Raw genomic sequence first — 13087 nt, 5'->3', positions numbered from 1 at the left:
TGGGCGGGGTCTATTTATTTAGACCCTCGCGTGTCGGGCGCCGCTCCCTCTTGTCTGCTTTCAGACGAGAGCGGATGTGGCGCAACTCTTCGCGCGGCGTTCCGGTTTCGGCCGGCGTCGGGCAACTCGTTACCCCAACTGATGGGGCCGAGGGTACTGTGCTATCATGGCCAGCGCCGCGAGGAAGAAAACCTCAATAAAAAATAACCCCAATCCCACGGTCGGGCGTGCCTAGGGGATGAATGGCGGGGGGGGAACCCCGTCTCGAGCGCCCAATCTTTCAGGGACCGAACCCTTGTAAAAAAGGAAATATATGATATGTCGCTTCTTAAGACTTCACTACCCCAGGAGGGTACCGGCCGCGCCGCGGTCGGAGAATCCCTCCCCGCGTCCTCGGGCGCGGGCTGCCCCACCGTATCTGGGGGGGGCAAGAACCGACATAGGGACGCAAGTCCCTTAATATTGACGTCGCAGCCAGAGGCTGGCTCACTCTCCGAGGCGGAATGGGTGAGCGTAGAAAGCTTATTGGAGGTGCAACCCCGACAGCGGGCTCCAAAAAGGGGCCGTGAGGGGGAGGATGGTGCCAGTGCAGAAATGCCGGCACCGAAAGCGCCCAAGGCGCCAATTATGAAGGCCGCGAAAGCGGCGAAAAAAGGTGGTCGGCCGAAGTCGACTTTGTCCGCTGACGCCCGTCGGGAGTTAGTGGCGGCAAAGCGCGATGAGGCTGAAAAGGCGGTGGCCGAGATGGCCAAAAAGGCGGAGACGCTGCAGGCGTCATCGCCCGCAGACAAGGGCACCCTTGGGGACCAGGCCGCAACCAATATAAAAATCATCCGGGAAATTGCGGCCCATTCAGGGAACCTCAAGGGTACCTTTCAAAAGGGCCTGAAGGACGCTGCGGCGTCCCTAGAGAAGGTGATGTCGGCTCTGAGCTCTGGGTCGACAGGTGAGGAGGCTGAGCGCCTGCGCGTAATATGCGAGCGCATGGAAGCAAAGGTCTCCTCACTTGAGAAAGAAGTGGCGCAGCTCAGAGCTGCCATTAATAGTGAGCGTCCCGAACGGGCGGCCCTTGCGCCTGCCCCTTTGACAGAATTCCGGCAGGAGGAGACTGAGGTGCTGCAGCGCCTCATTCTCTCCACGATGAGTCCTGTACTGGACGCCCGTTTTGAGGGCCTCCAGGACCGTCTCCTGCCGGCGAAAAGTTTGCGGCCCGCACTGGCAGCCGATAAACGCCGTACGCCGGCGAAAGAGACGTCGGGTGATGGGTTGGCTGCCTCGGTGGCCGACATGCTCCCGGTCTCCGACACCGATGTGGAGGAGGTGCCGGTGCCGGCTCCGGCAAGCCGTACGGCCGTGTGGCGGAAGGCGCCCCCCCAACCGACCCCTGAACCCAAGCCCAAAAAGGGCAAAGGCAAACGGGGTAGGAAGGGAAAGGGCAATAAAGGGAACTCTGCCCCTACGGCGCCTGAGCCGGTACCGTTGGTGACTCCACCACGGTCGTCAACGAGGTCGGCCAACTCATCATCCTACGCAGCCGTAACGGCTGCGCCGGCGTCACGGCCAACCGCTCTGCCTCCGGCTCCTGGGCCAAGCGAAGAGCCCTGGAAAAAGGTGCCGGAGAAGGGTGCCAGGAGGAAGTCTGCCGCTGCCGCTGCCCCACCCCGGGGTAACCAGGCTGCGGCCAAAAAAGAGAAGGGTCCACAACCGCCCAAACTCCGCCCACCGCGGTCGGCTGCGGTTGTGATCAGGCTGCGGCCGGACGCGGAAAAGCGGGGAGCGACATATGGTCAGATCATGGATCTGGCCATGGATAAAGTGGACCTCGGCGCCCTGGGTATACCCGGGGTCAAATTTAAAAAGGCGGCAACCGGTGCCCGCATCTTAGAGATAGCGGGCACTGAAAAGGACGACAAGGCCAACCTCCTGGCGTCCAAATTGAAGGAGGTCCTGGATCCTCAGGTAGCAGAGGTATCCAGGCCTCTAAAGAGTGTGGATGTGCGCGTGCTGGAGCTGTGCGACTCCGCCACACCAGCCTTGGTATGTAGCGCAATCGCTCGTGCGGGTCAATGCCCCGAATCGGAAATCCGAGTCGGGGACATTCGGGAGGACCGCTCGGGCGTTCGCACGGCCTGGGTAAGGTGTCCCATCGCGGCGGCCAAACGGCTGACCGCCAACGGCACCAGACTCCTAGTCGGATGGGTTTCGGCGCAGGTAAAACTGCTGCCGGCTAGGCCCATGCAGTGCTTCCGCTGCCTAGAGACGGGTCATGTCTCGCAGCGGTGCACTGCCGAGTCCGACAGGAGCCTGCTGTGCTACAGGTGCGGCGAGCCGGGTCACAAGGCCGCGGCGTGCAATGCCGCCCCCAAGTGCATCTTGTGCGCGGGGGCAGGCAAGCCGACGGGGCACCGCGTGGGGAGCAAGGCGTGCTCCAGCACGCGCCAAAATAAAAAAAGGAGAGGTGGGAAGCGGGGTGCGTCCGCGGCTACGGCCCAGACGCAGCCTGCTCGTGCGGCTCAGAGCGCCGAGGCGATGGAAACGGGGGCCTCTTAATAATTATGGCCCTCAAAGTTCTCCAGGCGAATATAAACCACTGCACCAGTGCACAGGACCTGTTGTGTCAGAGCATGGCGCAGTGGTTGATAGACGTGGCGGTGGTCTCTGAGCCGTACTTCATCCCGCCCCGGGATAACTGGGTGCGGGACGAAGACAGTGCGGTGGCGATCGTGTCTTCGGCGAGCTCTTCGCCTCCTACATGTGTCGTGCGAGGTCATGGAATGGTCTCGGCTCGTCTGGGTGACTTGGTTGTGGTTGGAGTTTATTTCTCGCCCAACCGTCCGCTCAACGAGTTCGAGTCATTCCTGACCCAGGTCGAGGCGCTGGTCCTGAGGAGTCACCCTCTCCCCGTGCTGGTTGCTGGAGATCTCAATGCCAAATCAACGGCATGGGGATCCCCCGCAACAGATGCGCGGGGTGCACTTATCGAGGAGTGGCTCATCACTAACGGGCTAGCGGTAGTGAATCGGGGGACGGCACCCACGTGCGTGCGATGGAACGGTAGCTCGCGACCGGACGTTACGTTCGCGAGCCCAGACCTAGCGCGCCGTGTCGAGGGCTGGAGCGTGTTGGAGGACGTGGAGACGCTCTCTGATCACCGTTACATACGGTTTGATCTCTCCGCGTCCTCGGTCGCTCCGAGCGGCCCAAGCCGAACTCCGAACGAGGCTGGCCCGAGGTGGCAGCTGAAGCGCCTCGACAAGGAGTTTCTCCGCGAGGCGGCCATTGTAAAAGGTTGGTCCCGTGCGCCGGCGAATGTGGTGGTAGAGGACGAAACCGAGTGGTTCCGGGGCGCGTTAGCAGAAATCTGCGACGCCTCGATGCCCCGGGCCAGTACTCGTCCTCCCAGAAGGTGGGTGTACTGGTGGTCGCCCGAGCTCTCGCGTCTGCGAGAAGCCTGTTTCAGGGCTAGACGCCAGTACGCCCGATACCGGAGGAGAAGGCGCAGGGACGAGTCCGAAGAGGCCGCCTTGTGCGCGACACTAGTGGAGGCGAAGAGATCGCTGAGGACCGCGATAGCGTCTGCCAAGGAGGCAGCACGCGAGGAGCTGCTGGGTACCTTGGACCGCGATCCTTGGGGGCGCCCGTATCGGCTGGTCCGGAATAAGCTCCGGCCGTATGCGGCCCCCCTGACGCGGACCTTGGATCCGCAGTTCCTCGGTGAGGTGGTGGCCGCTCTGTTCCCGCAGGGAGCGGCCTTTCAGCCCCCCAGTATGGCACCGCCACTGGCGGAAAGAAGCGAGGGCGTGGAGGCGATCCCGGAGGTGACCCGGGATGAGTTTGCTGCAGCCGTTACACGGCTGCGTGCGAAGAACGTCGCCCCGGGTCCTGATGGAGTTCCGGGTCGTGCCCTCGTCCTCGCTCTGGACGTTCTGGGGGAACGGCTGAGGGGGCTGTTCACAGCCTGTTTCGAGCAGGGAAGGTTTCCCGCGGCGTGGAAAGTGGGCCGACTAGTCCTACTGCAGAAGGAGGGACGTCCGGCGGATTCTCCGACCGGGTTCCGTCCCCTCGTCGTGCTCGATGAGGCCGGCAAATTGCTGGAAAGGGTCATTGCTGACCGCCTCGTCGAGCACCTGGAGAGAGTCGGACCGGACCTGGCGGATCGCCAATACGGGTTCCGCCGGAGGCGGTCGACGATTCACGCCGTGCTGAGGGTGAAGTCCTTGGCGCAGGATGCGGTTGCCCAGGGTGAGGTGGTCGTGGCGGTGTCTTTGGACATCGCCAACGCCTTTAACTCCCTCCCCTGGTCTTGCATTGTGGAGGCACTCCGATACCATGGGGTGCCGACCTACCTGCGTCGGGTCATCCAGGACTACCTCTCAGAGAGATGGATAATCTTCCCTGACCGAAACGGTTGGACGAAGAGTTCAATGACGCGCGGTGTTCCACAGGGTTCTGTCTTAGGACCGCTCCTGTGGAACATCGGTTACGATTGGGTGCTGCGGACGGTCACTCTGCCCTGGGTGGAGGTCGTCTGCTACGCGGACGACACACTCGTGACCGCCCGCGGCGCCACATATAGGGAGGCGTCATTGCTCGCCACTGCGGGAGTCGCTGAAGTGGTGCGCCGGATCCGTCGACTGGGTCTGGAGGTGGCTCTCCACAAATCCGAGGCGCTGTGCTTCCATGGCCCTCGGAGGAAGCCGCCTGCAGACGCCAGTCTGACGGTTGGTGTTTCAATTGCCATCAAGCAATCGATGCGCTACCTGGGCATCGTTCTTGATGGCAGATGGAACTTCGGCGCCCACTTCGCGGAATTAGCGCCGCGCGTGACGACGGCGGCCGGAGCGCTGACTCGGCTCATGCCGAATCTGGGAGGTCCAGAAGCGTCCTGCAGGCGCTTGTACATGGGGGTCGTGCGATCAATAGCCCTTTACGGGGCCCCCGTATGGGCGGATGCGCTCTCTCGCCAAAACCTCGCCTCCCTGCGGAGGCCACAGAGGCTGATGGCGACGAGAGCCGCAAGGGGATATCGCACGATCTCCTTTGAGGCAGCGTCTGTGCTGGCCGGTTCCATTCCCTGGGACCTAGAGGCGAAAACCCTCGCGTCGCTGTTCTTCTGGCGCGAGGAGGCCGTGGCCCAGGGTCACCGGTTAGCACCGAGGGAGATCGCAGGACGCCGCAATGAGCTGTGTCAGCGCTCCATTGAAGAGTGGTCCCAAAGGCTGGAGCAGCCGACTGCTGGGCGTAGAACCGTCGAGGCGGTCCGTCCGGTGTTGGGACAGTGGTTGGCGAGGCAGCACGGTAGCCTGACTTACCGTCTGACCCAGATGCTCTCCGGACATGGTTGTTTCGGAGGGTATCTGTGTCTGATCGGTCGGGAGCCGTCTGCTGTCTGCCACCACTGTGACGGATGTGCTGACGAGGACGCCCAGCACACCTTGGAGGTTTGCCCAGCCTGGGACCAAGACCGTGCGGAGCTTCGCGCGGTCGTGGGGGACGACCTTTCTCTGCCGGCTGTCGTGAGACAGATGGTCGACAGCGAGAGGTCGTGGACAGCAGTGCAGACCTTTGCGGAGAGCGTCATGCTCCGCAAAGAGGCGGCGGAAAGGGTGAGAGAGGACACGTCCGACCTCCCCATACGCCGCCGGCGCACTGGGCGCAGGAGGCGGGCATACGCCCTGCACCTGCTGCCCCCACAATAAGGGCCGGTCGGGCGGCGGAAACGGGATTCCGCTGCCTGGCGAAACGGCCCTGGGTCGAAGGCGCGCTTGTGCCAGGCGCGCCCTCCCCTAGCGGGTAGAATTGAAGGCCGACGGGTCACCCCGCTGGCCGCTCAGTGGAGAGCGGCCGAGCCGAGGCCGCCGTGGAAGCGGCCGCCGCGTCAGGAGTATGAGCGAGGGCAGCTCACACTCCTGGCAACGAAGCGGTAGGCGATGGCACCGTGTGGTTTTAGTGGGTTCAAGCCCCACATAACCCGACCGACTTCCCGTAGCCGGCCGGGTAGACGAAGGTCTTTCCACACGTTAAAAAAAAAAAAAAAAAAAAAAAGCCTAAAACATCCCCCTCAAAACAAAACACGGACAGCAGCCACCGGCGGGGCCGGCGGCAATGATATGACAAGACAAAAAGAACAAAAAAAAAAAAAAAATGACAGAAAAAAAAAAAAAAATGACAACAAAAAAAAAAAAAAAAAAAAACCTTAGTTAAGAATAGTCTTTAGTTTTTAGTTTAAAAAAAAATTGTCGACGAAACTGTCATTATCACCGGACAGCAGATGTAACATTAAACTAACAAAAAACATTTAAACAAAAAAAAGTACAGGCCACGCGCCGTAGTATTATTATTTCTTTAAAAAAAAAAAAAAAAACCTAACCTAACCGGAGTTGCGCTCTGTCCGCTGTACCGAGCGCCACGAATTTAGACCGCTCCGCGCTAAAAATTTGCTTTTGTAAAAGTTAATACAGTGTGATATATCATTGAATTCGCGCTGACGCGAGTAAAGTGACAGTGAAATTTATTTTAAGATTGGACTAAAAACGAGTGAGTTATTCCAGGACAAAGTTACGTGCTTGACGCCTTCTTGCGTTTCACCGCCCCAAAGTCGCGTTTAATATCGGGGACTTAGTGAACTAAAACTGTGCAAGTGTAGGTGGAGGCTGTAACCTTGTATGTGCGAAGTCCCGGAACTCTCAGATCAAGGACGCCGACGTAGCTGGACCCTCTAGTTGAGCTCAGAAACACCGACTTTGTTTCCCGGCCGATTGCTCGGTTCCCCGCTGAACAAAATAGCCGAAATTGGAACGCGACAAGGGCTGATCGGTGGGAAATAGGGTGGTGCGAGTACTGGAGTCCAACTGTGTCGGGAGACCGGCTACGGACGTCGGGAAGAGGGGGAGGCGAGGAGACCGGAAGTTGGAGTGTGTTTTTCGGTGGTTTGGTGGGTTGGGGCGAGAAGCTGTACGTGCTTACCAGCGGCGGACCTGCTTGGGGTGACACCACCCCAAAACCAGCAAGATCAGGATACGATTTCGGCAACCAGGACGAAAAAAGCTGTCAGCCAATCAGCGATTTTTCCCCAATTACCGCTCAACCCTTAGGAAATACGCGTGAAAAGTGCTGGAATTCGGTGTATCAGCTGTAGACGATAACATATATACCCAGAACACCAACTTTGGACACCCCGTCAGCTGGCAGCGGAGACTTTTCTTCCCGAAATCGACGTGCGCCAACTTCGGGGGAGCAAAACTGGGCCTAAATTAAGGAAATTTTGTCTCAAAAATTTATCATTGAGGGATCGCTTATCTCCCTGTCACCCACAAAAAATTGGATTAGATCTGATCAGAAACCCCTAAGATATAAAATAATTATCCTCCAAACTCCCATAACTAAACTAGATTTACGTAAGTAAAAAACCAAAATTGACTTTTTATTACATAGCTTTTTCAAAATTTCAATAGCACAATTGTATAAAATCACCTTCAAAAATAAGTCCCTAATTGTTTTTAGACCCTAAAACCCTTTTGGTCATCCCCAAATAAAGTTTAAAAAATCAAGAACCGAAAGGCTTCTTATTACCCAAATCTTAAATCCCCGGTACCGGATTTTTCTCAATATCCCACGTCTACTATCCCCAAATAGACAGGAGTAAGCCATCCTTCAATTCTCCCAAAAAATTGGAAGAGAGGCGGCAATTACACTTGACAAAATTGTAAACAAAGGAGAAGTCGCCCTCCTTAGTAAATAACGCATTGTAATTGGGAGAAAATTTTATTAAAAATACAAGTCACGACTAGATATCTGTGATATCTTAAAGTAGAAATACCAAAAACAGCATAGTATAGTAGATAATATCGAAATTGTTCAAAGCGGCAATAGGCCTAGACCGCAAAGTTAAGTTGGTAACGGGAGAACGGAGCGGGGTCGACGAGACTGCTGACTTATTACGTGTCGCGGTGCGCAACAACTTCAACGGAGAAGACCTATACACGCGTACGGCCCACATATCGTAATAGTAAAATAGACTAAAATCTTTTAAATAAGTTCCTGCCATCCATACTATTTTATATAGAATATATTTTGACACATATAACACACATACAACCACATTATCATACAAAACAGAATTTAATAAACTCAAAAGACCCACGTATTATTACATATATATACTATATATACAGTTCCCCAGACACATTACAAGTAATATCCAATAATTATAAAAGTTAAACAAAACAATTACAATAATAATAAAATAACACCACAGCTAAAATCCTAAAAAGCAATTATATATAGATATATAAATATATATATTTCACGCAAAAATAATATAGAAATAACAGTAACTTATAACAATAGAAAAATTCCATCCATATTCATTTTAAGTGTACATCAAAACAAATACGTATTGGGTCGGGTGCGGTCGTCGTCCGCTCCGTAGGCCACGCCCCCAGTGACGCAATAGAAGGCATTGAACGAGGCTATTGTTCTCGGCCCGTTGGAATGCCATTGTCTCGATTGTTGTCTCGTTTGTTTTGAAATCGGAGCGCATTGATTTGTATGAGTCTTTGCGGGTTAGACAGAGCCCAACAAGTTAATTTTAAAACCTCGATTTTTGTATTTTATTGGATGGTATATTGTTCATTACATAGTCTACTATACCATAAAAATAGTAATTAAATTAAAACAAGAACGTAGACTGGACAAATAGACGCTTTGGCGAAACTATAGGACTGCATTCAATAATAAATCTGACCAGCTGAAATTGCAACAGTATCGGTTTTCGCTAGTGTATATTTTAGAAATTTATTAGAGTTAGTATATTAATTAAGTATCCAAATATTGCAGCTCCCATATACAGGGCTGCAATAAACAGAGACATCGGTTGATATTATTAACCAGACAAGTTGGGGTAGCCTTATCAACCACTGGCATATGTATATACCTCAACCAATACTGTTTTGGAAGTGTCTTATTTTCTACTTTTACCTTTTATATTTTGTACCTATTATTTTACGGAGCTATCACTTCGATAGGAAACGCGATTGACGTACACTGTTTTGAAGGTGTTTTACCTTTTACTTTCTGTTTTTATTTTGTGTACTTTTTAATTTTATTTTTACTTATATCTACGGACCTATCACCCTGATAGATAACGTGATTGACTCCATAGCTATTATAGACTTATTAGATTATATTTGACGTGTACCTCCCAGCGAGATGTCCTGCATGGGTAGGACGCCCGTTAAGGCTGCGACAAGCAGATCAACACCTGACAAGTCCCCAACCGTTAAAGTGACGCCCCCAAAAAGGACAACCTCATCTGTCAGGACAGTCGCCCTGAACTATGGGGAAGGTATTACGGTCCCACTCCCAAAATCTGGCCCGAACGTGGTTAGGGCGTCCTCAACAACGACAAAGACGAGGCAGGCCGGCCCTGCCAAACAAGTATGTAGGACTAAATCGGTGGACAGCCCAACCATGATAATCGGAACATCAACAAGGGCTGCAACCAGGCAAAGAAAGGAGAGGGAGAGGGAAAGGGAGAGGGAGCAGATAACCCTGGACCCGGTTGCTGAAATCGATTCTCTGGAGGGAAGTGTCACAACAAAAAAGGCAGCAATGACAGGGGGAGCAGTGGCGATCACCCCGATAGGAAAAGGAGCCGATGCCAAAGCCCTTCACTCCAAAGCCATAAGGCTGCTAGGGAGGGCAGGAAATATAAACACGGAGGTAAGAGATGAGTTGACAATCGTCATCCACCGTTTCCTGACCCTCTTTGAGGAGATTGGGAGCGACCGGGCCGCAGGGGGGATGGGGGAGTCTTCCCCTTCCCCTTCCCCCTCTTCAGCACAAGTACTCCAGGGAAGCGGAAAGGTCTGCATGGCTTCTAAAGAAGAACTTACTCGATACATGGCCAAAATAGAAGAACATGCAAGACTTTTGGAGGAAAACACAAAGATGGCTGAAAACCTAAGAAAGGAAATGAGTAAACAAAAGGATGCACTCGAGAAAATCACCACCTACGCGAGTGTAGCCGCTAACTGCCCGCAAACCCGGGAAAGCACGGGAGGAGCTAGGAGGACACTCCACTCGGTGGTCATTACAGCCAAGGACCAAACAGAAACGGGAGAAGCGCTGATGGAGAGGGTGAGGAAGGCGGCTGAGGCAAAGGAGGGATGGATAGAGGTGAAAAATGTTAGGAAGGCCAAGGACAGGAAGGTGATAGTGGGATTGGGAACGATTGAAGAAAGAAATAAATTTAAGAAAAAGTTGGAAAAGGAAAGGGACAACATTGAAGTGGAAGTAAAGAATAGGGACCCGCTCCTGGTTCTAAAGGGAGTCCTGAAAATACACTCGGACGAGGATATTGTGAAAGCCCTCAGGAACCAGAATCGGGACTTCTTTGCTGACTTAAACGGAGATGAAGATAGAGTGCGCATGAGATACAGGAAAAGGGCAAGGAACCCGCACACCTGTCACGCGGTGATCAGCGTCTCTCCGATCGTCTGGCAAAGAGCAACACGAAAGGGGTCGGCACACATAGACCTGCAGTGTGTAGGGATCGAAGACCAATCCCCGCTGGTGCAGTGCTCGCGCTGCCTGGGCTTCGGCCACAGCAAGCGCTACTGCACGGAGTCTGCAGACCTGTGCAGCCATTGCGGAGGACCCCACCTGAGGTCGGAGTGCGCAGACTGGAGTGCTTCCATACCGCCAAAATGCAAAAACTGTGAGAGAGCAAACCTAAGAGATAAGGAACACAATGCATTTGATGGATCTTGCCAGGTGCGGAAAAAGTGGGACGCCATAGCCAGATCATCGGTTGCGTACTGCTAAGGGCGACCAGAAGAGAAAACTTCCCTACAGGTTTGCACAAGCGAACCTGCAGAGGAAAAGACTGGCAACCGACGAGCTCAGAATTGAGGCAGACAGGAGGAAAATAGCAGTGGCGCTAGTACAAGAACCCTATGTCGGCAGGGAGAAGGGTATGAAGAGTTACAAGGGGGTGCGAGTATTCCAGGCGGAGGCCAAAGATAACACAACCGTCAAGGCAGCGATAGCGGTATTTGACGCTAATATGACCGTAGTCCAACACCCATCTTTAACCACGTGTAACGTGGCTGTGGTGGAGATACTGACCGAGGCCTGGAGGATCGCACTAATCTCTGTATACATCGAGCCGGACAAGCCCACTGAACCACACCTGGAGCACCTAAAAAGAATAATGGCGGTGCTAAAGCCGAAGCTCGTAGTGGTGGGGGGGGGGGATTTCAACGCAAAGAGCACGTGGTGGGGCAGCCACGAAGTGGACTATAGAGGAGAGGAAGTAGCCAGTGCGATCCACGAGATGGGCCTTCACATACTAAACAACGGTGATGTTCCGACATTCGATACCATCAGAGGGGGATTAAGATACAGGAGCTTCGTCGACATTACGGCTTGCTCGACGGGGGTGCTGGGCCTGACCAGACTGGTGGGTGGCCGAAGATCTGATAAGCTCGGACCACAACGGTATTATATTTGAAATTAACCTTAAGAGATCTAGAGGTTTAGTTATAAAACGTACCACCAGGAAATACAATACGAAAAAGGCCGACTGGAATAAATTCAATGAAAGGATAAAATTATTAAAACTAGAAAACAATATAACAATAGAAGAAATAACAAGGGCAAAAAATATAGATGAAATAGAAATAGTAGTAGAAAAAATAAATAAAGTAATCACAGAAGCTTGTAGCTACTCTATTCCCGAGAAAAACAAAAACGATAAACTAACCGTAGCGTGGTGGTCGAAAGAGCTTGCTGAGATGAAGACCAGCGTGGCAAGGCTGAGACGTCGAATTCGGAATGCAGCACCAATCCGAAGGGCGGCCGTGGTCGACGAGTACCTGAAAGAAAAAGAAAGGTATGAGAGTGAGGTTGTGAAGGCCCAGACTGAAAGCTGGAAACAGTTCTGCAACAAACAGGAGAGGGAGAGTGTCTGGGATGGGATCTATAGGGTATTAAAGAGGACTTCCAAAAGGGAAGAGGACAGCCCTCTGGAAAGGGAAGGGAAGACCCTGGATATGGCGGAATCCGCGAAATTTCTCGCGGAGACATTTTACCCAGAGGACAGAGAAGACAGTGATAGCCAGTACCAAAAAGAAATGAGGGAAAAGGCAGAGAAATTAAACGATGGTAAACATCCTACAAAATGCGACCCACCGTTTACACACGCAGAGCTAGAGGCCGCTGTCGGATCTTTTAATCCCAAAAAGGCTCCAGGAGAGGAGGGATTTATAGCAGATATTTGTCTCAGGTTCATCCAGGAGGACGCAAAACTTTACCTCGAACTACTGAACAAATGTCTAGCTCTCCAATGCTTCCCAAAACAGTGGAAGAAAGCCACAGTGATCGTCCTTAAGAAGCCAGGAAAGGACAACTATAAAATACCAAAATCCTACAGGCCAATAGGACTTCTCCCCATCCTAGGCAAGATTTATGAAAAAATGTTGGTTGCAAGAATGAAGCACTGTCTCCTGCCAAAAATGAGTCCAAATCAATATGGTTTTATGCCCCAACGGAGTACCGAGGACTCCCTCTATGCCCTTATGCAACATATCAAAAAGAAGTTAAACCAAAAGAAGATTGTAACGTTGGTTTCATTGGACATAGAGGGGGCCTTCGATAATGCCTGGTGGCCGGCCATAAGGCTCAGATTGGCGGAAGAGGGGTGCCCAGACAACATAAGAGGAGTGATGGACCACTACCTTCACCACAGGAAGGTCAAGATAAAATATGGTGGTGAAGAGAGCGAGACAAGTACGACAAAAGGCTGCGTACAGGGATCCATCGCTGGCCCAATCCTATGGAACTTGTTGCTGGACCCGCTGTTGAAAACCCTATCCAGAAAAAATGTTCATTGCCAGGCTTTTGCGGACGATGTAGTGTTGGTGTTCGATGGAGCCACAGCCCTAGATATTGAAATGGAGGCGAACGGCATTCTCGACCATGTTGAGGCGTGGGGCGCTCGTAACAAGCTCAAACACACAACACACACAAAACTAATGCTTTAGTTATTACGCGCAAGCTTAAATACGACGCTCCGCGCCTCAGC

The 13087-nt window shown here is 52.9% G+C and overlaps 1 protein-coding gene across 1 annotated transcript; it reads left to right on the top strand.

Moving 5' to 3' along the window:
- The first annotated feature begins 318 nt into the window (after positions 1–318).
- Positions 319–2550, top strand: LOC132904227 (uncharacterized). The gene has a single exon (XM_060954145.1). The coding sequence runs from the start codon at positions 319–321 to the stop codon at positions 2548–2550; it is 2232 nt and encodes a 743-aa protein (XP_060810128.1).
- The last annotated feature ends 10537 nt before the right edge of the window (positions 2551–13087 follow it).

Source organism: Amyelois transitella, chromosome W (genome assembly GCF_032362555.1).
Source record: "Amyelois transitella isolate CPQ chromosome W, ilAmyTran1.1, whole genome shotgun sequence".
NCBI classification, from domain to species: domain Eukaryota; kingdom Metazoa; phylum Arthropoda; class Insecta; order Lepidoptera; family Pyralidae; genus Amyelois; species Amyelois transitella.
The sequence above is the reverse complement of the archived record's forward strand: the minus strand, read 5'-3'. Positions and strand labels throughout refer to the sequence as shown.

What these genes read in the sequence shown, in the direction of transcription:
- LOC132904227 (XM_060954145.1), top strand. Translation starts at nt 319, where the DNA reads ATGTCGCTTCTTAAGACTTCACTACCCCAGGAGGGTACCGGCCGCGCC.